This window comes from Tasmannia lanceolata, unplaced genomic scaffold (assembly GCF_043159265.1).
Source record: "Tasmannia lanceolata isolate RefF3 unplaced genomic scaffold, GAP_Taslan_0.1 ptg000003l, whole genome shotgun sequence".
In the NCBI taxonomy this organism is placed as follows: domain Eukaryota; kingdom Viridiplantae; phylum Streptophyta; class Magnoliopsida; order Canellales; family Winteraceae; genus Tasmannia; species Tasmannia lanceolata.
Genome location: NW_027518680.1, coordinates 58,831,579 through 58,857,506, shown reverse-complemented (window position 1 = coordinate 58,857,506; position 25,928 = coordinate 58,831,579). Strand labels below are relative to the sequence as shown.

General features: G+C 37.6%; 1 protein-coding gene across 1 annotated transcript; it reads right to left on the bottom strand.

The window, feature by feature from the left end:
- Positions 1-1,439: 1,439 nt before the first annotated feature.
- LOC143856992 (SEC12-like protein 2) lies at positions 1,440-20,913 on the bottom strand. Its single transcript, XM_077367271.1, has 11 exons — positions 20,895-20,913; positions 20,385-20,681; positions 16,993-17,087; positions 15,271-15,418; positions 7,716-7,807; positions 7,425-7,524; positions 7,258-7,330; positions 7,055-7,175; positions 3,066-3,182; positions 1,965-2,032; positions 1,440-1,854 (listed from the first exon to the last, which is right to left on the bottom strand). The coding sequence occupies exons 2-11, from the start codon at positions 20,658-20,660 to the stop codon at positions 1,772-1,774; spliced, it is 1,173 nt and encodes a 390-aa protein (XP_077223386.1). The 5' UTR covers positions 20,661-20,681; positions 20,895-20,913; the 3' UTR covers positions 1,440-1,771.
- Positions 20,914-25,928: the final 5,015 nt, after the last annotated feature.

Sequence of the window (25,928 nt, the reverse complement as noted above, 5' to 3'; positions counted from 1 at the left end):
ATTTTTTCATAAAATAAGGGCATTTTAATAATTTTCCATGACAAAGAGGGTACTTTAGATATTTTATCTATTTAAAGAATTTTTTCCATTTTTCTAATTTTTTCTATTTTTCCAATAAGATAAGGGTATTTTGGTCAGTTTTCAATTTTCATGACAAACAGGTATTTTGGATTTTGGGAACCGATAGTGAGCCCAAAACTGATTATGGGACTCAACATTATGGCACTGTTTGTTTTGGATTTTGAGAATGGATTGAGTCCTAAACTGATTATTTGACCCAAACTTAAGTTGGATTTTGAGAATGGATTGAGTCCTAAACTGATTATTTGACCCAAACTTAATCGGTTCTCAAAATCCAAAACAAACAGCCCAGAACCGATTGTTGGGTCCAATATTGAACTCTTAAGACTAGCAGAAGATAGTGGGATGTGGAGAATGCAAAGAGAATGGGTTGGTTCACTGTCCTATCTGTTGTTGATCAATTGAAGGATTGTTATCTACAACCCACTGACCAAAAAGATATTTGAAGATCTCTCTTAGATGTTGGATTTTTTTTTCAAGCTTTTTGCTTTCTAGCTTCCTGTTGTCATTTGACATATATCCTCTGTTTGCTTTATTACTCTCCCATCTCTTTTTTCTTTTTAGTTTACGGATTTGCTAGGGACCATCTCAGAAGGCATTTTGCGGGTTTCACAGGCTAGCTGTTACATGACAGAACAGCCATATAGGCTCACTTTTCAACAGATTTTGTCTTATTCAATTAATTCATCTGAGGTGACTGCTCTCATGCATCAGCCGGCCCACGAAATGCCTTCCGCAATAGTCCCTAGCAAATCCCCTTTTTTAATGTACAATTGAATTGTTGGATAATTGGGGTAGCTTAGCAACTCCATTTTTTATGTACAGTTGAATTGTTGGCTAATTGGGGTAGGGAAATCTGTTCAATATAAAAAATCCCAGATCATAGTGCATGAATCCGCACATTGGTAAGCAAAATCCAAACCAAATGTGCTAGAAATTAAAAGAATTTTTGAATAATAAAGTCTGATTACTGATTTAATGCTACCTTATAATAGATTATCTCACCATCACCGTATGTTTGCAATTGAGTTGTTTGTAGCTTATCTCCAAAATACACAGCTAATTCCAGACAGCATATAAAGGGCTTGTTTGGCAACAATGGGAAAAAAATGTCATGATATTTGTTTACCCATTATGAGAGAGGGACAATGGGAGATCCTAGAGGATGATTGGGGACAACATGAGAAGTAACTAGAAATCAGAGAACAAAAATCCATGTTTAGAATAGGTTTTTTACTTTTTCAGTCTCCCTCCCTCTCTCTCTCTAGGATAATCAGGATACCATGAAAATTTTCTCATGGTTTGCCAAACATGCCATAAAGACAGCTATGCTTAACAACACAGATTACCTACAAAAGTGAAAAAAGAAGAATTGAATAACATTAAAAGACACTGAAACATTTTTCACAACATGCATTTAACTATCACTGAACTCATAAGAGATGATGTCATTATTCCTGCTCTTACTAAGCATCTACACCAAAAGAGTTAACTGGGAACCAAGAAAAAGTCAAGCACCCTTTCCAATTTCTTCTATCCATAGAGAAAAGCTCTAATAAGAGCATTCCAAAGAAACTTTAACAGCACAAATTTTCCTTGATCTGAAAACCCTGTAAAAAATTACACATCATCGTCATTGTAAATCGACAACTCTGTTGCAAGATCCTCCATTTTGCTACCCGCAGAGAGATCACAAAAGCGCTCCTTTTTGCTTCATCAAATAAGCTATGATAGCGAATAATATAACGACAATAATAACCCACATTCTCATCCCTGCAAAAACTTATGGCCCTTAGAAACAGTCTAAGCAGAACATTAAAACATTAAAGATGGATAAAATTTTATGTATAAATATTAAATCCGAAATTCGAAATAAGACAAACCATTCTTTTTCTTGTCTTTGATGAGTGTCACTCTCACACTTGAATCGAAAGATGTAGAGACCAAAGCACTGTATTTATGAAACAAGGAACACTTATTAGATATATCTGATGGATAAGCAAAATACAAGAGAGCTGTGAAGAATTAAAATATTGGCTTTGATGTAGTGTGCCGTGCGATATAAACCAATTTTAGGATAACCATTATTCAGATATGCTAAACAGACGTTTCCAAAAAAAAAAAAAGATACTACAACAGTTGAATACTGTAAGATCACAGGTCACAGGGTAGAGTTCTCGTCACCAGCGCCAGTTTTACTTCTTTTCATCTACTACTATATTTACGATTAATACCCAAATATTGTTTTAATTTGATCACGGGGTAGAGCTCTCATCATCAGAAACAGATTTATAGTGTTTTCAAGTATTTATATATGAGGAAATGGTTTGAGTGCAGCTGCACAGATAGCTTATCGGAACATGGCTGCCACAAACCATGGGGGGGGGGCCACATTTTTGGAGGGATCCAAAGCATTCATTTGGAAGGCCCTTCCATGGATAGGGTGTGTGCAAAAAATCAGCCCTATAGGATCATCCTAACCCAATCAAAGTTGGAGGGGAAAATGGACAGACACTGTTTCTGCGCATTTTTTCCCTCCACAAATGGCAGGGTTAGGATGATCCTAAAGGGCTGATTTTTGGTACACACCCTATCCATGGAAGGGCCTTCCAAATGAATGCTTTGGATCCCCCAAAAAATATGCCCCCCCCCCCCCCATGGTTTGTGGCAGCCATGCACAGATAAGCTATCTGTGCAGCTGCACACAAACCACTATCACTTACGATCAATTCCCAAATTTTGTTTTAAATCACTCCCATCTTTATAGATTTCACCTTTTTATAGTTTTTTAATTAATAATAAGAAACAGCATTACATGATGCTGACACATTCAAATATATAAAAAAAAAATCAGCACATTAATGTAATAATGTGTGATAGGTTCACCTAATAAATTGAATTTATGGGATGCACAGCATTTCATTGCAAGCTACTTCAAGAAGACAAGAACCATCAATTATGAGATCAAAGGATGTGATGATAACCTGGAATCTTGGGAGAACATCACCGCAGTAATAATTCCAAGGTGAGCTTTTCTAACCTTCATCTGCATCTGCATATTGGTGGAGTTTATTATAGCAATGTCCCCTTCAATTGTCCCACTGCATATTGATGCGAGAGAAGGTTAAGTTGGTGAAACAATTAATGAGATTAAAACATATGAAAAATTGTATTGAACGATGGAAATCATCCCAAAAGTAACTTAAAGTTGGGAGTTCATATTGGTGTTTTGTCTTCATACAGTAGCACTTTTGTTGAAAGGATTAGCAAATGATGAAAAGTTCATTTCTGATTTCAACAAGTGATGTACATTTTAATCACTATCCAGAAGTGCAATATAGAATCAAAATTGGTTAAATATATCAAAAGAGGAAATTCACATTGTGTGTGCCATAATCAACCGAAAGTTAAAGATTGACCTACAAAGTATTGCATGCTTGATCTTCAGATGGATGTCTTGGGAAACATGGAGCAGATGGTGCAAAATCATGACAAACTGTACACAATCAAGTTACCCAAATTTCTCTTGAGATATGTTTCTAAACAGTCAAGAAGAATCTGACCACAAACCATAATTAGGAAATCATTTAAATAGATAGGGAAGTCACAACTGTTTGCAGTAAACAATTTCAATATCAAGACCTGTTTGGGCTTACAAATCTGTAACACTTTATTTTACAGGGAAATCGATAGGGTGGCCTGGAATTTAGACTCTGGAATCCTACTATATTAAGAAGACGGGCAAAGACAAAAGGATTTGGATCTGGAGCTCCTCTGGGACGTTCAACGCCAAATCATTCTACAACCAAATCATGCCTAGTCCTCCTGCCTTGCATATAGCCAGAGTTTGAAGTATACCTGCTCCTCCCAAGTTTTGTGCGTTTAGACGGACAGCTATCCTGGACAAAATCCTTACGGTGGATCATCTGCAAAATTGCCAAATGCTTATTTTTGATCAATGTGCCTTACGAGAGGAAGCTGGGGAGTCCGTACTCCGTAGACCATATATTTATCCATAGTAGGGTAGCCAGGGAGAGTTTTGCACTAGCAGGGAACAGATAGAAATCCATGCCCCTAGTTGGGAACCTCTTGGTCTAGGGATGGTGAAGCTTAACTTCGATGGCTCGAGTCTGGGCAATCCATGGACCATGGCCAGCAGGAGTAGCTGGAGTTCTTAGGGATGAGAGGGGAGCGACCAGGTGGGCGTTCTCTGGCCATATTGGGAGTGCAGATTCTAATGAAATTGAAGGGCAGTTTGCAGGCCATAAGGATCATAAAAAATAGAGATCTAAACAGATTAATTGTAGAGGGCAATTCTCTTAATGTTATCAGATGGCTAGACAGAAGTCATCCTCATCCTTGGGGATTTGTGCAGATGATTGATGAGATCCGTGATCGTGCAGTATATTCCCCTTCTATATTCCACCATGTACAGAGATCGGCAAATGGTGATGCGGATCGGTTAGCTCGGGAGGGAGTGGGGATGGATAGTTTGACAACGTTTTATTCCTCCCTTCCTTGAGGGGCATGTCTCTTCTCTGTTGTTGTATCTTGTTTACTCACCTACCTTTTCTGTTTTTTGTTCTTTTCTTTTGTCCCCGTTGTATTGACCATCTCAGTCATCGCTTTCTTTGCCTCAATGAAATGATCTACCATTCAAAAAAAGTAAAGAATCGACGGTAGAACATAAATTGGATAGTAAGGATGATATTCAATCAACAAACATTTATTCTTAACCCTACAACATCCTTTACCAAAAAATGAAAATTTGGACCTAGGAAACAATTGAACACATGAAAATGAGCTATGTGAAATTGAAAGTGATGGCACTTATGATAGTGATGGAGAAGAATATATAGAAGATTAAATAGATGCAAATGAAAGAATGAAGCTAAACTCGGTTTCCAGAGCTACTTTTTGAAATTAGTTCTCTTGAGATGGAAATTATTCTTAAATCAACCGTGATTATTGAAGAAAAAGAATCCGATGAAGGATATTCAATGCCTTTCATTAATTTTGATTTTTCAAGACTGGGGGACCTTAATCCCATATTAAAAATATTCTTTGGTAAATTAAATTTGAACAATTGGCATTTTTTCAATAATGATGAGAGATGTTTTATGTGGTTGGCAGGAGGCAGATAAGAAAATTGATTTTATATTATTAGGTGGCAAAGTAAATATTTTAAAAGATAATTCAAAATTAATAACTTCCTAGTTATGCTTGGTCGATGCAACCTAGAGAGATTAAAAAAAAGGGCGGCCCAGTGCACGAGGCTCTCGCCATTGCAGGGTCTGGGGAGGGATAGATGTACGCAACCTAGAGAGATTGCAACATCATTTTTAAACTTTTCCAAAGATTGTTCATCATCACAAAACATGGAATAACAAGCCTACAATTGAAGATCTATTATTTTGAAAAGATAACTTGTGAAATTGGACTACTGTAAATAGTTGGCACTTAAAAATTAAAACTCTGAGGGCGAATTTTCTACAACGCAGGGAGAATTGATACAAGCAAAACTCATGAACAAGACTATAATTCAACAAATATGATTCGAGAGAAAAAGAGGGTTGACCGAGATCCAAAAGTGTGCCTAATGTGACCTATGTAATGAAAACGTGAATAGTTTTTAGCAAAAACTTTTAACACATTCACTGTTTTTATTTTGGGCAACTTTAAAATAGAAACTAAGGTTTATTTACGTTGATTCGAGGGCTAGAATTGTTCCTATAACTATGGTTTTAAATATCCCCAAAACGACCAAAATGTTTATGTTTCCATCCCCACAGAAATAAAATCTCAATGAATTTCTTCCCTGTAATTATTTCCGACCAAAATTCCAGAAATTCAATCGAAATTCCCAAAATTTGACTGAAATGGTCGGAACGACAAAAATAAAAATGGAAAGACATCAACATCAATGAACTAACAACAAAGGTAACCGTATCTCATGCATGGGATGTTAGATCGGCAAGGGACCAATAATTCCTCGTAACTCTATGTGGTAATGACATAGAGTTGTGGACCTTGGAGGGGAGATTGGTCATTGTACTTTCTTATACTTTATTACATTGCACCTTTTTATTAATTTTATTGTTCCAGACATGTGCGACAACACATCTCACTAGGTGTTCAACGTGAATAAGCCATTATAGATGGTTTTCTTGCTTATATGATGGTTTCTAAGTATGTATTTGTGCTTATTCTAGCATTTACCAATGTTTCATCTTAAATTTCATCATTTGCATATGTTTCCATACATTTCCGTGATTTTACAAGATTTCTACCGAAATTTCCACCGATGCTGAAATGTCTTCATTTCCGTGCCGACCGAAATCGAAATTTAAAACCTTGCCTATAACAATTCTTAGGATTACCATTACAAAAATAGCAATGCTTAGGATTAAACTAAGGTTTTAAGGTGTTTTGGCCTGTATATAAAAATCAATTTTCGATGTGCTTTTTAGGAGGTCAACAAATAGTTTCGAGCTTTCCCTTTTAGTTTTGGGATTTAGCCTACTTAGATTACGCTTTGATCAAATCTATTGTAGTTTTATTCCCCTCCAGCATTGTTTGTGAAGATTTATTGGATTGAGTGAGTGATCAATATGAAACGAACTATTTTATAGATACAAGATATTGGGTCGAAAAATAAAATAAAATGTTGGCAAGTAAAAGTCAAAAGTCTCAATAGTATGAAATCAAACTCGTATTGACAATCACAGTAAACATTTGACAGCAGTTGGAACTAGCAAAAGGAAAGCCTAGACTAATGCATTGATCAAGCAATAATATCAAAGCATGTTAAATAGAACCAAGCGAAATATTGACGATAAACATTAAATTGAAGAATTTACAGGGCAACAAGTTTTCCAGCCTAGACTAATGCATTGGTCAAGCAATAATAACAACGCATATTCAATAGAACCAAGCGAAATATTGACAATAAACATTAAATTGAAGAATTTACATGGCAAGGAGTTTTCCATCAGCTGAAACATTGAACGCAGAAACCGGATCACGGACTATTTGTTTTGATCCAGCTCTCTTCCATGAGTTAGTGTTCCAAGGCACAATACTCCCCTGCTGACCTGTGAAAGAGAGTTTCAATGCAGGTAGCACATAAAACAAAACAAAAAAAGGAGAATCCAACATTCAATTCAGAAATTTCACCTTTCATTGAAGTAACATAAAGGATCTGATTGTCACTGCTTCGGGAAAACCGGCAGAACCCAAAAATCTCACCCTGAATGGGATGAGCATATTCAGTTTACATTGAGAAATCCAAGAATGAAAAATACTAAAAACACTGTTTAGGAGTCATTACAATGTATGCTCACGTTTTCTCTGGGTAAATTGGCTACGACCGTCGATGAAGAGAGATCCCAAACCCTGCAAGGGCCACTACTTCCCAAGGATACAAGAAACTTGCCATCGAAGCTGCATGATAAATCTGACAAACAATCAGAATATACAATATAATATAAATCAGAAAAAAATGAAAGACAAAACGGCTTTCCTAAACTGTTTTTTTTTTGAATGGTTGGCTTTCCTAAACTTACGAGGAAAACTCAAATAATTCGCTAATTCAACCAATCATAATCAATCATACAAAGTATTTTTCCATATACCTGAAATCCAAATCCTTGACAGTTGCATGAGCATCAGTCTGATCAAGAATTACATCCATACTAGGCCACTTGAAAACTCTCAAATGGCCATCCTACATTGCACCGAAAGTGAAGCATTATACCACCTAATTTTGTTTAAATGAATTTATACATTTCAACTCGACCCATTATGTCAAATAATGTTAAAGAGTGTACAGAGAATAAAAATTAATGTTCAATATTGACGTGGAAGTGCACCTGTGTCCTATACACATTTTAAGACACAACTTGATACAGATATAGGTAAAAAAGAGCATAAAGGGTTAGCGTGAACAAGAAATTGAACATGCCCAAAAGAACACTAACAAGACATGAATGGGATCGAATCATTAAAAGGAATAGGATAAGCACTTAATAAGGAGTTGTAAATGTGGGTTTTGTAAAGATGTTATTTTATGATGAAAAATTGTCCTGACATTCTGAAATGTGATCCGAAGCCCTGTCAATTGATCCTGAATTTCTTCAATAGCATTAGCAAATCTCCAAGGATGCGGACACCTATGATCCAACCATCTTATCATACTCATGGAGTCACCTTCCACAATCAAACGATATGTCTCTCCACATTCTAACCCCTGCAAGACGGCCATGGCCTTCACCTCATTGGAATCCTTAATTCCAATCGGGAATCAGCCCATGCTCATCTGTTAGGATCCCTCCAATTCTAGAGGGGCCTGAGTTACCTATACTTGACCCTTCAAAGTTAAGTTTCAGCTTCCCGGGATCTGGTAGGGTCCATTTCAGAGTAAGGACATCACGCATCTCTGAACTCGGCACACTTCCCTACAATTATGGATTACATCGCAGCTAGAAACACCCCTAAAGCACGGGATACCTTGTGCCCATCTGCAAGTCAAATACATCACCTTCGAATACACAGAATGAGGCCATTCGGAGATGCTTTTGAAGATCCGGCTGTTTCTTTCTTTCTAGTTACCCACATTGTAGCCAACAAAACCAATCTTTACAGGATTCTACATATTTTAGGCCAAGAAATGCCCATTCAGTTGTCTAAGAGATCAATAAATCGGGCTGGGAAAACCCAAACCATAACAAATCATCGAAGAATGTGGTTCCAAAACTGCCTAAAAGTAAAGAAGAACAATGGCATCTCCTGCCTCTTTGTGAATATGTTAGAAAATGATGTTGAGAAGTTAAAACTCATACTAGTTAAAACTCTAGCATCGATGCAATATGTTGAGAAGGTTTTTTTTTTTTTTGAATGGCATGTTGCCTCAGGAGTTCTGTGCGACCGTAAAATCCCTACCAAGTTGAAGGGAAAGTTTTATAAGACAGCTGTGAGGCCAGCCATGCTGTATGGCTCAGAATGTTGGGCCACCAAGAAGCAACATGTGCATGAGATGAGTGTAGCAGATATGCGAATGCTTAGATGGATGTGGGGCCACACAAGGTTAGATAGAATTAAAAATGAAGACATTCGTAAAAAGGTGGGGGTGGCACCAATTGAGGAGAAGATGATAGAGCACCACTTAAGATGGCTTGGACGTATCCAACGTAGGCCTTTGGATGCTCCGGTGAGAAGAGGCGACTCGGGCCAAATTCAGGGAGTAAAAAGAGGTAGGGGTAGACCGAAAATAACTTGGGTAGAAACAGTGAGGAAAGACTTGATAGCTAGGAACATAACAGAGAACATAACCTTGGATAGGATAGAATGGAAGAAAATGATCCACGTAGAAGAACCCAACTAGAACCAGGATTAGAGCAGGGTAGATTCCTTTTACCTTCTTCATGGATTTTTTCTGAAGGATTCATTTAGCCGACCCCAACTAGTTTGGGACAAAGGCTTTGTTGAGTTGAGTTGAGGTAAGTTGAGTTGAGTTGAGAAGTATGTTAAAGGAGAGATTGAAGAGGATGTTAACCATACAATAGGAGCAAGTTGGTTGAAGTGGAAGCTTGCCTCAGGAGTTCTACCGTAAAATCCCTACGAAGTTGAAGAAAAAGTTTTATAAGACAGCTATGAGGCCAGCCATGCTTTACGGCTTAGAATGTTGGGCCACCAAGAAGCAGCATGTGCATAAGATGAGTGTAGCAGAGATGCGAATGCTTAAATGGATGTGCGGGGACACAAGGTTAGATAGAATTAAAAATGAAGACATTTGTAGAAAGGTGGGGTGGCACCAATTGAGAAGAAGATGAGAGAGCACCGCTTAAGATGGTTTGGACATCTCCGGTGAGAAGAGGCGACTCTGCCAAATTGATGGAGTAAAAAAAGGTAGGGACAGACCGAAAACAACTTGGGCAGAAATAGTGAGGAAAGACTTGATGGCTAGGAACATAACAGAGAACATGGCCTTGGATAAGCAAGGTTTTAAATTTCGACCGAAATCCGAAATTTACCGAAATTTCGGGTTTCGGTTGAGAGCGAAATCGAAAAGCACTATACTTGAAACGTTATTTTATTTCGATCGAAATTTGGTTATCCCGAAATTTCGTCCGAAATTTAAGGGATTTCACCCAAAAATATGATTATTTAATATCATCCCGAAATTACCGAAATTTCGGTTTCGGTAAGGACTGAAACGCATTCCGAAACCGAAATTTAAAACCTTGTGGATAGGATAGAATGGAAGAAATGGATCCACGTAGAAGAACCCAACTAGAGCCAGGATTAGAGCCAGGTAGATTCCTTTCATCTTTTTATGAATTTTTTCTAAAGGATTCATCTAGCCGACCCCAACTAGTTTGGGACAAAGGCTTTGTTGAGTTGAGTTGATGTTGAGAAGGTAAGTCTTACAATATGATAACACTAGCACCTATGAAGCACGGATACAGGTACGAGGTGCGGGTACGACACAATAAGGGTACGTGGATACGTGATTACAGGTGCGTTGGGGGTAAGCTGAATATAATATATTTTTATATTTATTATATATTTATAAAATTAAAAAATTAAAGGCCATGTTCGTTTGAGATTGTCCCAACTCCTAACCGAATGTGATCCAACTCAAAATTAAACATAATTTCGACTCCAATAATCAGTTTTGGGCTCTCAATCGGTTGTTAGTGTCACAATCTCAAATGAACAGGGTCTAAATGTAATTTTAAGCCCAAATGTGAGCCCCAAACAATTTTGAATTGTTTGTTGTTTGGGTGCGTACTCGGTACAAACCCAGGGAGTACTAGGGCGCACCCGCACCCAATACGCACCTGATACGGGTGTGTGGGCCTCCGGAGAGTACCCGTGCTTCCTTGACTGGCACAGTCCAACCTAGCACACAACGAAGGTGATACAAGAGAATCACGCCAGATCGCGCATATCAACGGTCGAAAGCTTTGGATGTGTGATAAAACTCTCTCATAATGTGGAAAGGAAATATGAGAGGCTATGTGAGCATGTGAGAGTTCATAAATTAGAACTAGTTGTGGTCCCTCTTAGGGGTGGTCTATCGACGTCATGTAGCGCTCAATCCAATGGTCAAATGCTTCTGCATCAGAAGGTAAGTCTCAGCCAAGAAAAGATGAAAGAAGAAGGGTTGAACTCAACCCTTATAGCTATTATGTTGAGGTCAACACAGCACCTTGCTGATGTCAGAATGAAATGAGTTATTTCTAATTTAATTTGAATTTTTGGATGGATTTTTTGTGAGTTTTAGAAAGTCTTAGTTCGACTTCTTTATGCTACGTTTGGTTGCTTGGACTGGCTCGGAGAGTAGTGGAATAGGAAGTCAAAGGGAAGAGACAAGAATTTTGATTTGCCTAGAATTAACTCGGAAAATTGTGTAGTAGTGTTTGGTTGCGCATCAAATAATGAGAGAGTAGGAGAAAAAGTAGGGGGTGTCATTACCAATATATGGAGAGAGGAGAGAGAGGGGAGAAATAGAAAGAGAGCATCATTCCCTAGAAAATTCAACCATAATTCTTTGCTTTTGGAATGAGGGGACAAGAAAGAGACAAGCAATTATTACATGAGAGAAATCCAAGAGAATCAGTGGGAGTCCAATGCATTTTGGCAACCAAACGTGGAATGGCATGCCAAATCCAAAATAGGGCAAGTATAAGGTTTATATAAGGGGACTTTAGACTGGTTTATGAAATACTATAAAAGAATAAAGTTTATACAAATAGTTACTCTTTTCTCTGATGCTTTCTCTTTGAGGCAGCACTATATTATGTTCCCCTTCTTGTCTTTTATTGAGGTATGTGCTTGTATTATTTTACGTTTAGATTTAAATTTGAAACTTGTTTCTTATTCTATATTTGATGTGTCATAATTGGTATCAGAGCCATGGTTTTAAATTTCGGTTTCGGTCTGCGTTTCGGCCCTCACCGAAACCGAAATTTCAAAATTTCGGCCGAAATCCGACGATACCTTAAAAACTAATATTTTATTCAATACAAAATTTCGGCCGAAATTACCGAAATTTCAGTAATTGCGGCTGAAATTTCGGGAAAATACTATTTAATTAAAAAATCAAGATTTTTGGGCTGATTTTCCTTAAATTTCGGACGAAATTTTGAAATTTCGGACGAAATTTTGAAATTTCGGCCGAAAAAAGTAATGTGTCGGGTATTGCTGACCGAAATCCGAAATTTCGGTCCGAAATTTTGGATTTCGGTCGAAATTTGAAATCATGATTAGAGCAAGTTTGGTCGTAAGACTTGTATTTGGTAACATGGCGGTGAGAAATAATAGTCATCAAGGTGGAGGCCATGGGAATATTAATGTTTTGAAACTGTTAACACCCTGACAAGACAAGTAGATACTTTGACAAGACAAATGGATCGTTTTTTCTTTTTTTAAGTTGTCAAATGGATCATATTTTTTTTTTGAAATGGGCAAATGGATCATATTGTGCATGAAATTCAACTCTTGTGTCAAGTATTGGCCCGCGCTACAGCAACAGAGGCCGACAATCTCATCGGAAATTCAACCTATCAAACCGTAAGGTCCAAGGTGGAATTCAAGTCCCAAGCCAAGTGGAAGTAGAAAAGGGATTCAATTTGGTGGAAATCAGCAGGAAGGAACTTTGGGAACTAAACTTAACAAGCCAAAGTAGAAGACAAAGTTTTCGACGAAGAAGAGCTCAAATTGAGATGACTTCTTGGGACAGCACAATGGCTTGGAAGATTGATTTTTCTGAGATAGAGCAGATAGAAGAGTTAGACTTGATGTGGCTGATTTCCACGGAAAGCTTCATCCAGAAATTTTCCTAGATTGACTCTCAAGTGTGGATATTTTTTTTGATTGGCATCATATGAAGGAAGAACGGAAGGTCAGGTTTGTCAAGGGAGTTGCGTCAATTTGGTGCAAAACGAATACAACAGTCAAGGGAGTGACAAGGACTGCCCCAAATTTGATGATGGGAACTGATGAAAGAGAAGCTTAGGTAAAGGTTTCTACCGGCCAAATATGCCAAAGCCTTCTCTTCAATTGGTACAATAATTTGCGACAATGAGATACGAGCATGGAAGAATATAAGAAAGCATTTGTTGAATTGGCAAGTGGCAACAAGGGCTGGTTTAGTTGAAAGTTCAAACAGAACAGCAACTTGTCGCTCGTTATTTTGATGGCCTTCAAATCCAAAGTCAGGTTGAGCTTGTGGCCCAACGAATTCAGACTATTGAAGAAGGTTATCAATTAGCCCTTAAAGTAGAATAAAAACTCAAATGACGTGGCAATCAGTGCATCGGATCAGCTGTCACTAATGGATGAAGGACTTTAGTGCCTCTCAAAACAATAAAAGTGATCACTCGAGCACGACATTCGCTGATACAATTTCAAAACCAAACCCTTGTATAGGAGGTTCCCACATATGAGCAAGCTTTTCTAACATACGGAAGCAATGCTTTAATAACACCAAGTATTATAAGTGTGGAGTTGGGTATATGTCCTCCAAGTGTCCTATAGACTGCCAAACCTCATTTTTTAGCAAGAAAAACACAAAAATGAGGACGGGCTCATGAAGAAGATTGGAAAGACGAGGAGGATCTTAATTTAGATTCAAAAAATGGAGTCGTTTGTGATCCAAAGAGTACACCAAGTGTTAGTAGTGTGGAGTTGGGCATATGTCCTCCGAGTGTCCTATAGACTCTGTTGGACTAAGCGGGTTGCTGGACCCAGATCGGAGGTTGGCTGTGTGGTCCTAGGCCTTGAACCAGCAATGCCCCTGGTCTGGACTCTTAATAAAGATAATGGTAGCGCCTTTCCCACCAGCAATTGCTTGTGGGCACAATGGTAAGTAAAGCGAGAACGCTAAGTGGTACTGTGTATTGATGAATGGCTTCTTGATCTCAAGTGCAGAAGCCAAGTATAGAGTGATGGGCACTACTATTGCAGAGAACATGAGGCTGAGACATTTCTTGCATGAACATCATCTTAGGTCATATCAGATACTCGTGTTGTTTTCTGACAACAAAATAGACAACAAACTCTTACAAAACCCGGTCTTCCATGGCAGAGCCTAACATATTGAAATCGACTACCACTTCATTAGTCAGGAAGTAGAGAGGAATGGCAAAGTATTTTCCTACTTTTGTTACAAGTCATGAATAAAACTTAGTAAACAAGCTCAACATGTCTAGAGGACCATGTTAGCTTGAAGGGGGGTATTAGAACTGGTCAAAATTCATATCATGGGTACTTTGGTCATTTTGACCAATCTCATATAAATACTACTTGTATATTGTATTTTAGACGATTATTGAATGAAAGGAATATGGCAGGAACTCCACTACGATTCATTACACTTAGAGCAGTTTTTAACATATTGGTCATTTTGTTTTCAGTATGCACGTGATGGTAATTACTCTAATTGAAGAGCTCGCACATAATGAAAGTCCTGTGTCTTTTGTTCCAACGAATAATAATATTCACTGAAGGCATCACTTTGCTTTCTTGCTTCTTTTCATAAGATGTTTTGCTTGGCATTTGGGTGCCATGTCAGCAAAACCCCTTGGCTAGTTGCCAATATATAAAAACCATGCCAAAAACCACAAAAAGTGGTTTTTTGCTTGAATTTCTCTCTCTCTCTCTCTCTCTCTCTCTCTCTCTCTCTCTCTCTCTCTGTGTGTGTGTGTGTGTGTGTGTGTGTGTGTAATGACACTCCCTACCACTACTCTACGAGGTTGACAACCAAACACTACTTAACACTATTCTACGAGGCAAGTTCCAAGTAAATCCAATGCTTGTTTGTCTCCTCCCTGTTGACTACTTACACCACTACACTACGAGGTAAATACCTGCAACCAAACTGAGCCTTAGGATTTGTTTGAAGTCTCGGGCAGTTTTGAAAAGGCTAAGCTATTTACACAAAGATAGTTTTCTAGCTATGAACATTGAAGTAATAACATTCTACTTATTCGTGTTAACCAAAAGTATATAGATTGCACATGTTTCCATCCCATTTTCCATCAATTTTTCCGTATTTAGACAATGACACATCCACATTTCCAAATAAATACAAGCTGAAATACATAAATCAACATTTTTTTTGAATGATCTAAATCAACATTATCAACAGATAAAGGATAAATGAATGAATAGAACATTTTCTACCTCACCGCCTGCAGCAAGTATAGAACCCTCTGAGTTAAAGGTCAACGCTAACTGCATCCCAACATCTTCCAACTGTGTCAGCATTTTCTCAGAAGATTTTGGGGTTATTTTATGGGTCGTTCTCTCTGGTACATCCCATTCGAACCATCTATATGAACATTGAAAGACAAGAAATTTAAAGCAAATATATAACTGCTAAAAGTATACCCTAGTAAGGCTTAAACATAAAGTGCGATAAATTATATGCTTCATTGATTGCACTTTTTCTTAAATTTTAGGGATTTGCTAGGGACCATCGCAGAAGGCATTTCACGGATGGGCTGTTGCATGTGAGAGCAGCCACCACAGATGAATTATATGAATAAGACAAAATCTACTGAAAAGTGAGCATGTGTAGCTGCTCTCACATGCAACAGCCCATCTGCAAAATGCCTTCTGCGATGGTCCCTTGCAAATCCCTAAATATTATTTCACTATCAATTGCCACAACGCCTAAAAATTTAACATGGGACAACATAACATTAATGTCAGCCAACAAAGGAGGCAGCTATTAGACATATGTAACATCAAGTCAAAAAGTTGCAGTTAACAACAATAACTAAGATAACAACAGAATAGTAAAATTATTTAAAATTTTATAAAATTGCTCAAATAGAAATTTAGGAAATGGGAAAACTATCAAATTGAAGGTATAATTCATAGCAAATTTAATACCCACAAAAAAATCGATTTTAAATCTTCCCTAGTGCCGAAGCATCTAAATGTGATAAAATGAGAACAATGCTAGAACTATCCCATCTATCTTCTCTATTTCCTAAAGGTGATATCTAATCCATCGACTTCGCTACATAACAGAAAATTGAAATTTTCTTATATCTTTTGATTTTACGCAAAGTTCAAATTTTATTTAAGGGTTTTACCAAGCATACCAGAGCGATCAATCCGATCCAATCTGATTGTGAATCCAACAAGCAGATTGATTGATCTCAACCATCAGAAATGTGAACTTCTCTGTTTTTATTTATTCCTAAGATTAAAGATTTCATGCATACTTGGGTTTTACTAAAGGATCAAGGGAATAATTTGAATGGGTCTAATAAAAACTCCTATGGTTAGAGTGATCCAATCAACATCAGATTTCTAAGTTGAGTTGATCTCAAGATCCAACGATCGGATCTACATGAATTGAAATTGGATCTTTAATCATAACCCAAAGTGAGATTCACAAAATATTTTGGATTTATTTTATTAATCCTATATCATATTTGGTATTAGAGCAACAAGGATTAATATTGGATTTACTTAAAAAAAAAAGGATTAATATTGGATCATTCATCATAGTTTCAATATGAACTAGTTAGCAGTATCTTAACTAATAGTCCTGCACCAGAAAGGCAATGACGAAACAATAAATAAGGTTCTTCTTATTTCCTGTGAACGCAATTTGAATGAGATGGAAAAAAGGTTTTCAATTCTCTAATTCTTAAGAATGCCCTATATATAGGGCTTTCCCTCCTACGCTCATCTAAATCTTGAGGAATTCTGTGGAGTTCCACAGGATTGCTCTCCGAGTTAAAGAGTTTTGACCAATTGTTCAAGTCTGAAAAAAATCCGTTTGAGAAATAAGAAGATCAATATCGGGTCGAATCAACAACCAGATTGTGTAGTTATTATTTTTAATTTTATTAATTGTCCTAGTTGCATAGGAAACAGAGAAATAACCTGCAACTTTTGGGGAAGGAACAAATAAAGCCTTCACCTCCAGGGTGCACAGACATTCTGTAAGGTACATCACCATTAGTTCCAAGCTTATCCACCTGGAAAAAGGTACACCGTTTTAATTATGGTGAACATATCCATTTTTTGGAAGCACTAAAATATTCATAGTAAAAAAGACTATCACACAACTGCAAATATTGCTTAAAATCATTGAACAAAAAGTTTCATAAACCTAAATCATAAGGGGATAGGAAATAACTTGAAGAAATATATTCATCCTATAATATGTGGCACAAAATGATAAAAAATGATTATCCATAAAAGGAAAGTATAATTCCCTTGAGGAAAGACCAGAGAAAGGGGAAATTTCGGATTTCGGTCTTATCCGAAACCGAAAGTCCACATACCCGAAACGATACTTAATTTCGCAGAAATTTCATGACATTTCGTCCGAAATTTCTGTAAATATTTAATTTCGCTCGAAATTTGTGATATTTCAAATTTTGTTGAAATTTCAACGAAATCTGGATGAAATTTTCGAAATGTCGACTGAAATTTCTAAAATTTCGACCGAAATCTCAACAGAATATTGCAGAAAAAAATAAAGGGTGTGAGATGAAAACCTACTACCCCGGTTAACCCTTTTTGCCCTCTTTCCGTCTTTTTAGGGCAAATTATCACAAAATACAGATCCCAATCACATCTTTCCATTTTCGGGAACTCCTCTCTCATATCTTTCTTAAGAATTTCGCCACTGAGGGAAATCTCAATGTAAAAGAAAACTTCGGATTACTCACCCCTCTCAAGAACGGCAATGGTCCCGTGATCGAAAGCTTCTAAATTCCTGTTTGGGGTTTACTTGATCTCTATTAGGCCTAGGTTTTTATCATGAAATCCCCGTTCGTTTTGCGATTCCTCTTTTCAATTCCTTTCTTAAGAATTTTGCTAGATAACAAAGGTGACGAAAACCTTGGCATGATAGAGAGCCTCCTTGATTCTTCATTCTTCATAGTAACAGAAAGAGTTCCACCGCATTTACAAATTCCAGAGAGAACACTAGCTATGGAAGACATGCATTCAACCAGATATAAAGAGGAAAACAACGTGTTTGCAGAGACTTGCTGGAGGTAAAAAAAACAAGAAATTTGGAAATATGATTAAACATGAGTAAGCCAAAGACTCTTAACAATATACACAAGGCTATATCACAAAAATATAATGATTGCTGGATCCTTCAAATTAAATTTAACGTGTTGTTGAAAATTCTGTAATTCAGTTCACTAAATGGATCTGAACCGTCCGATATGTAGAGTTTTGAAAAGCGTTAAAGGGGTTGAGTTTATCCTCAAGTAGTTAACCATTTTCAGTCGAAATTTAATAATACTAAATATTAAATTGGTTTTTTCAATTAAAAAGTATTAAATTGGCTTTTTTTAATTAAAAAGTATCTTTGCCGAAATTTCGGTTTCGCTGGGTCCGAAATGCATCCCGAAACCGAAAGTTAAACCTTGCTAATAACACATGATTGGTAAAAGTAAACAAATACTGACAAAGGATTAGTCTTCAAAAGTTACTCAAGTGGATCTCGAGGATGGATGTGATACACAAAACAATTAGATATAAGAATTAACAACCAACATTATGGAATATGATACATTATTCTGAAAAGAAAAGAAAATATAGAGAAGCAATAGATTTAGATTGACAACCCTTGTGCAATAAAACCCACATATCGAAAAGTGGATCTCTTTAATGATTATCAAAATGCAAGGAATGCTCAAAGCTCATGGTGACACACCAATAAAAGGCATTGTTAAATGGGGTGACATACCAATAAAAGGCACTGTTCGAGTAAATGGTGCACATAAAAACACAAATTGTAATATAGGATTTTTTCGGCACTAAAATAACATACACATAAATTGCAATATAGATTTCTCACTTTTCACAATAAAATCACGTACACACAAATTGCAATATAGATTTTTTTTTTCACTTTTAGAACAAATTGCAATATATACAAGGGAATGACACTATGTGAATCGCTTATCCAGGATACCATCCCATTTGGGCCATAGTACTCGATCAACTTACATCACACCTTGTGGGCCTACTTAGATTATATACCACTTTGACAATTCACATATCTGATGTAGTCTTTGTTCACAGACCTCAAAGGTCATATTGTAGAAACTTCTTTCTTGCCATTCAAAAAAAAAAAACTTTCTTAGATTAAGCTGGAGATGATAATTGATAAATTTGGAGTGCGATAAATCTTTAAGAGCTACATGGCTTGTGGGCTAACAAAAATATAAAATTCTTTCATGAGATGGCTAATGCTGTAAATAGATTGAATTTAATTCGCTGTATAAAGCAAGGAATGCTTAGTAAGAGAAGGAGCCAATGTATCTTGGAACATTAATTTCAGGAGAAATTTCTACACAGACTTTAGGTAGCGGGATTATCAAGTCGAGAAAGTAAGTGGCAGGATCATCTGTTAGGTACCTTACCAATACACCAAAAGCTCCCGAGCTGATGGAACACGTTAGGCAAGGCCCTTTAAACCTATCCCATACCAGGTTGAGTCCCAACCAATCCCGTAAAAAGGCAGGGCCCCATTTAGGACCGTACCATTCCACCACACTTTTGCATCCGCCGTCCTCGGCAGCCCACTCTGTGGCAACTTCACTCTAGTAGCTTTCACTCTACCAGGTAGCCCTTTTCAGATAGTCCTCTCTACAGGTCGCCCCTTCCGTGACTCAAACACGGGGCGTGGTGGATGCTCCAATACCAAATTTTAGGTACCTTACCAATACGCCAATAGCTCCAAAGCTAATGGAACGAGTTAAGCAAGGTCCTTTAAACATGTCCCATACCATGCTGGGTTTCACCCAATCCCATACGTTGGCGGGCCCCCACTTAGGACCGTAACATCATCCATCTCATTTCACTATGTGAGAAGATCGGCAAACAATGAAGTGGATCGGCTTGCTATGGAGAGAGTGGCTTTGGCTAGGGCGACCTTAGAAACTTTTGATTTTCTCCCCCCTTGATGGTTGATTGGTTGATGTTAGAGATTGGTTTTTCCGCGGTTTCTTTATTAATTTAATTCTTTACCATTCAAAAATAAGTAAAACAAAACACGACAAATTCAAAAGAATTATGAGAATTGACAAAAGGAGAAAATCATAACGAAAATGTAAAGCAACTTATGGGTTGATCAGAAAGAGAATCATCAGAGAAATAAAATTGGACAAGTAGAAGAAGAACGCAATAACTAACACCCATAACCCTAAAAACACATTCCCACAACTACATAATAACTACATTACAAGTTTACAACTACCCCATAAACATCAATAATTATAAGCACATATCAATGTAATACAACTTACAGGTTGATCAGAAAGAGAATCATTAGAAAAATCGAATTGCGCAAGTAAAAGGGCGTTTGAGATTCCACTTCTGCCTTCTCCACCCCCACCTCCCAAAACCAAATAACCCTTAGCAGATGAAAATTTCTCTTCAGAAACCTCTTTTCCTTTCCCTTCTACTTGTTCTTCCTTTGGATTATTCTCCTCAATTTTGTTAAGGGGAACCCAAGATGCACAGTAAAGGGGCAATCCATACTTCTTGCAACATGGAGGAATCACTACCCTTTTCTTCCCCATTCTCGTTTTGAATGATTTGCCCTAATTGTAAAAGAGAAATCAAATGAAAATTCAGAATATAATAAAGCATGATCTGGTGAGATTTTTCATTTTAGGTCCAGTATCCATAAAATAATCAACTGAACTAAAAAAAGATGATGATAAGAAACAGATCAAAATCGGAAACCCTAAATTAAGAAAAGGAAGAGACTGTTCTGAGAATAATTGGTGAAAGAGGATTAGAGATTCACTTACTTGCAGAGTTATCGATCAGAGAGAGAGAGAGAGAGAGAGAGAGAGAGAGATGAAAAAAACACTCTGTTTTTGTGTGTTTTATACTTTTATGGGGCTAGATATTGCCATAAGTTAAATTAGGCATTTCCACCCCTCTTTAGTCTTTACAAAATGACTAAAACAGGCTTTCTACTAGTTGCATGACCCAAAAGCCTAGAATGGTTCCTAGGTTGTGCCCCAAAAATCATTTACACAGGATGGTCCTAGCCCTCTGATCTATACAGCTTTCCATAATACGCAGTTTCTCTATAGATCGGAGGGTTGGATTCATCCTAGGTTGTGCCCCAAAAATCATTTCCATAGGATGAACCTAGCCCTCCGATCTATAGAGGTTTCCATAATATGCAGTTCCTCTATATAGATCGGAGGGTTGGATTCATCCTATAGAAATGATTTTTTAGGCACGACCTGTTTACGCTGTGGCCCTTCACATAGAATAGGTTGGATCATCTTATAGGGTGATCCGTACATACTTTTTGAAAAAATAAGGGACTATAAGGGATTACACCATATAAAAACTCCTAATATAAGCTATGGTATAAGGGATTTGCTAGGCAATTTCACGGAAAGCCGGAGAATTAAATGAATAAGACAAAAATTGCTAAAAAGTCAATCCTTAGCTATTCTCACTCAAAAGTGAGCAAGGAAATGGTTTTTCCATGAAATTGCACGGCAAATCCCTACCTCGTAGAGTAGCGGTGAATTAAAAATTTAAAACTTAAGTCAGAGAGGGAAAAGGCCAAGTAGTCTCTTCGTAGTTACCACGTAAGTGGTAAGTAGTGTTTGGATGGGTAGAATAGTGGTAGAGGTGCCATTACCAATATATAAAGAGATAAGAGATGGATTTAAATGTATAAATCCCAAGACTTTACAATAGTGGTTTTCTGTCTGGTTTTTGCTAGTAGTTTGCTAGCATGTCACGTGGGCGAATAAAGAAGATAATAACATTGCTAGAGACTGACCAAGACCGACCCCAAACCACCCCCCGCCAGCCTCCTTTGCCATTCATCTACCTAAGTTGCAAGGGAAAAAAGCTGAAAGCCAACTAAGGAACAGTAAATCTTTGCAGGGTCTTTCTAATCAGGTGTAGACAATGCTATCCGCATCTTTTATAGACATATCTATTTCATTGAGCCTCTCTCGGGGACAGTGCCCAAATTGTTACGCCTTTTTAATGGAGATAAGCCCTAAAAGAAACACGTGCTCTGTTTGGATGCCATTAATTCATTGGGAGATCTATATCCCAGCGGTCAAAGGGAAGATTAAAGGGGAGATCTAAGGCAGATCAGTCAACGGGGAGATTAAGGGTGGAAGAAAGAAACATTGTTTGGTTTGTCTTGCAAATATTGGGGGGGGGGGGGGGGGGGGGGGGGGTGGGTTGGGATAAGCGCAAAAAGATCTCCCCAAGATCTTCTCCACAAATTTCTTTGATTTGAAGAAATTTGGAGAGAAAATCTCGAGCGCGCCACATCACCCGACCGTCGCCCGACAGTGCTAGTGGTCAAAGACCTTAAAAGGCAACCAAACAATCTCAAGAAGATCTCAAGAAGATGTTCTCCCCTCAATCTCCTTAAAGATAGCCAACCAAACAGAGCTATGTGCTTGTTTGATTTTAAAGCTTGAGAAAATTGCCAATGGTAGTTGGAAACTCAGCAAGTCAACTGGACTCACTCGTACTGACTGAGGTCAGTCATTAACTAGGTGATGGGTCAGGAAAACCAAGCCAGGTTTTGCCAATTACTTGTTAAACTAATAACTTGAAAATTAATATTCCGTGGAAAATAATTTCACGGTTGCCAGATGTGGGCTTAGTGAAATAAAAACTTTTCTTTCTTTGGGATTTTTTCTGGCTTGTTTGGCGTGCAAGTGGGAAATTTTTTTCTCTCTCCGCAATTTGGAGGTAAAATGATAGTACTATGGCAACAATAGAGGGATATCATCATAAGTTGAAGATCCCTCCAAAAGAAAATAGAGGGTTGGTTTAAGGAGAAATTATATGATGGGTGGCCGTGAAAACACGTGAAGTCTGAAAAGTATGGTACGGCCCACTCCATATGATGATCCAAGCCGTCCATCTGTTAGGCCAGAACTTAAATATGTCGTGCCCCAAAAATCATTTTCATAGGATGATCCTAACCCTCCGATCTGTAGAAGATTCCATAAATTTGAGCCGGACCATACTTTCCAGACTTCACATGTTTTCACCGCCACCCATCATATAAATTCTCTGGTTTAATTTTTATTTTTCACATGTGAACAAGTAGGAAATCTAAGAAATATTTTTCCGTTCCAAAGCTTTCCAAAAAGGTTCTTGCAATCCAAACATGGAGTTATATGGTGCCCGCTCAGGCACATACAGTAGCCAGGCATCTGCCCTTGATATTTGATCCAACAGCATCCCCTTAAAAGTTGAAAAGTGGGCTGCTGTTGGACCTTGATCAGATGATCTAGGCCCTTCATTTATCATGTCTTGATTAGGGTTCTGCCAACCGTTGATTTTTTTAGTCCTTTATCTTAGACATGAGATGTCCGATTGGAATTGGACTAAGATAATGTGGGTCATCTATTGATGTCAACAGGATCAACGGTCTTGATTTGACACACATGTTCTCTCGTGGGGCCCAAAAAAATGCCATCATATGAAAGGGGCTCTATGCAATGTCTACCAAAAGGAGGAGCCGAGGATATGTTCTTTACTCTTTTGCACTATCAAATAAAAGGTGTGGGGCTAGTATTGGCATCCGAGAAAGAGGGGCACCTTCTTCACCCTTGCCGTAAAATGACCAAGATACCCTTTATCTCTTCATACTCTTATGAGCTATCAAGAAAAATACAGACACACCCCCTCAAGTCCTCAACTTTCTGACAATTTCAACTCTAACCCTGACTTTTAATAGTCACCAACTACACCCTTGAGGTTTCAATTTGTATAAGGTAGACTCTCTCAGTTGTCCACAGATCGAAGAGTTAAGATGATCTTATGGAGCTGATTTTTTGGGCTCACCCTATCTATGTCGGGGCCCATCAAATGAATGCTCTGGATCATCCAAACAATATGGGCTCACTGTGTTTTTTATAGTGTTTGGATTCAGGTATGGCATTTGGAGGGGGGTATGGGGTCTTCATTAGCAATGATAGTGCTTCAAAAGAGGGGGTCTACTTTATACAAATTGAAACCTTAGGGGGTGACTTTTAAAAGTCAGGGTTATAATTGAAAATGTCACAAAATTGAGGGGGTGTAACTGTATTTTTCCCCTGATTTTTATCAAATACAATACTAACAAGATTTAAAACAATAGAAAACTTGTGGACACGTCTCACAATGCCGGATTTATATTGTTTTAAGTCCCTTGAAAACACTCCCAACTTTAGGAAAAAAGAAAGAAAGAAGGAAGTACAGTGGGACCCACCTATTTGGATGATCTAAAGCATTCCTTTGTGGGTCCGGCTCCAGATAGGCCATGCTCCAAAAATCTTCTCCATTGGATGATCCTAACCCTCCGGTGAGTAGAGGTTCCTACATTATTATTTTTGACCTGGAAGGATCATCCCAAGGAGTTAATTTTTGAGGCACAGTCTATCAACAGCCAGGGCCAAAAAATGAATGGTTTAGATCAACAAATAGGTGGTCCCCGCTGTATTTTTTTAGTGCCTGTGTACTTCAACGGAAATAGGGCGATGATAAATTCGCACCCCCTGTAGGATAATTCACACAGTTTAAAGGAGGGCATGTGACAGATTTTAACGCTTTTTGACATTTAAAGGGGTGTGAATTATCCTAGAGGGGTGCGAATTTATCATCACCCTATATACCAATGTATCATATAAAATCTCCTCCAAACGTGAATGCCTTTTTGAAGTGCATTTCATTTAAGAGAAGTGTTGTTTGAATGAGCTGCCTTTTTTTTTTTTTTAGGGAAATGATTTATGAGCTCCATTGTTTTGATAAACATGCGCTCCAAGTTTTGTCGTGTAGTATTTAAAGGGCTGTCATAGGAATATTACGGTTCTCAAAAAAGCTCTTAAAGCCCTTAAAATACTACACGACAAACATATGGAGTGCATGTTTATCAAAACAATAGAGTGCTGATATCATTTCCCTATTTTTACTGAGGCTATGTTCACTTGTTTTCCTGGGAAAGGAAAAGAAAATGTTTCCTGGGAATCTGACGTGGCATTAGGAAAAGAAATCCAGGGAATCTGTGTAAGAAAAGGTTTCCGTGGACTGTTCACTTGCGCAGGAAAAGGTTTCCAGGGAAACTGCTTGCCCTTCTTTTTGCACTAGTTTTCTAAGGAAACGAAATCCGTGTGTTTTTGGTCGGAAATGAAATCCCTAAAGGGGAGGGAATGGGCTTTTCCATATCATTTTTTGACTTATTGTAGAAATTCCACATGTGTAATTCTATTTTCTCTGGAAAGCAAGTGAACACCAGAATTCTGTCTTGTCAAGGAAAAATGAGGCTGTTTTCCAGGGATTTGATTTCCAAGGAACGCAAGTGAAGTTCAGCGAGAAAGTTTGAAAGTATGAAATTTTTTCCTCAAAATAGATTTTATATTGTTTCAGTGATATCATGTATTGTACAAGGCTAAAGTTTATGTTGTATTGATGATATCTTAGGAATTGTTTGTCTGACAAATACACCATGTTTGAAGATTGAGAGAAACAAGAGACAAAACGGGAATCAAGAGGGTGATACAACATCACCCGAGCCAAAGACAATAGTATTTAATAAATAGAGGAGTACTAATTCTCTATTTTTATTCTTATTTATTTTTTATTTGTATACTTGTTTATTAAATTTTATTTTTTGTATATCTTTAATATTTATTTTTTATTTGTTTAGTTTTAACTGAGAAGTGATATATTCACCCCCTTTTCTTCCTCCGGCCACACGGCTTCAGCGTATTTATGACTACTATTTTTACACTACAAAGAGGTGGCCCATGGAAGAAAAAGGGGCGAATAGATTATTTCTCTTTTAAGTTCTTTTATTG

Coding starts and splice junctions, on each gene's coding strand:
- LOC143856992 (XM_077367271.1), bottom strand. CDS start 20,660: ATGGGGAAGAAAAGGGTAGTGATTCCTCCATGTTGCAAGAAGTATGGA. Junction 15,419..16,992: donor TCCTTCCCCAAAAGTTGCAG/GTTATTTCTCTG, acceptor ATGTTCATATAG/ATGGTTCGAATGGGATGTAC. Junction 7,525..7,715: donor GTCAAGGATTTGGATTTCAG/GTATATGGAAAA, acceptor TTTATCATGCAG/CTTCGATGGCAAGTTTCTTG.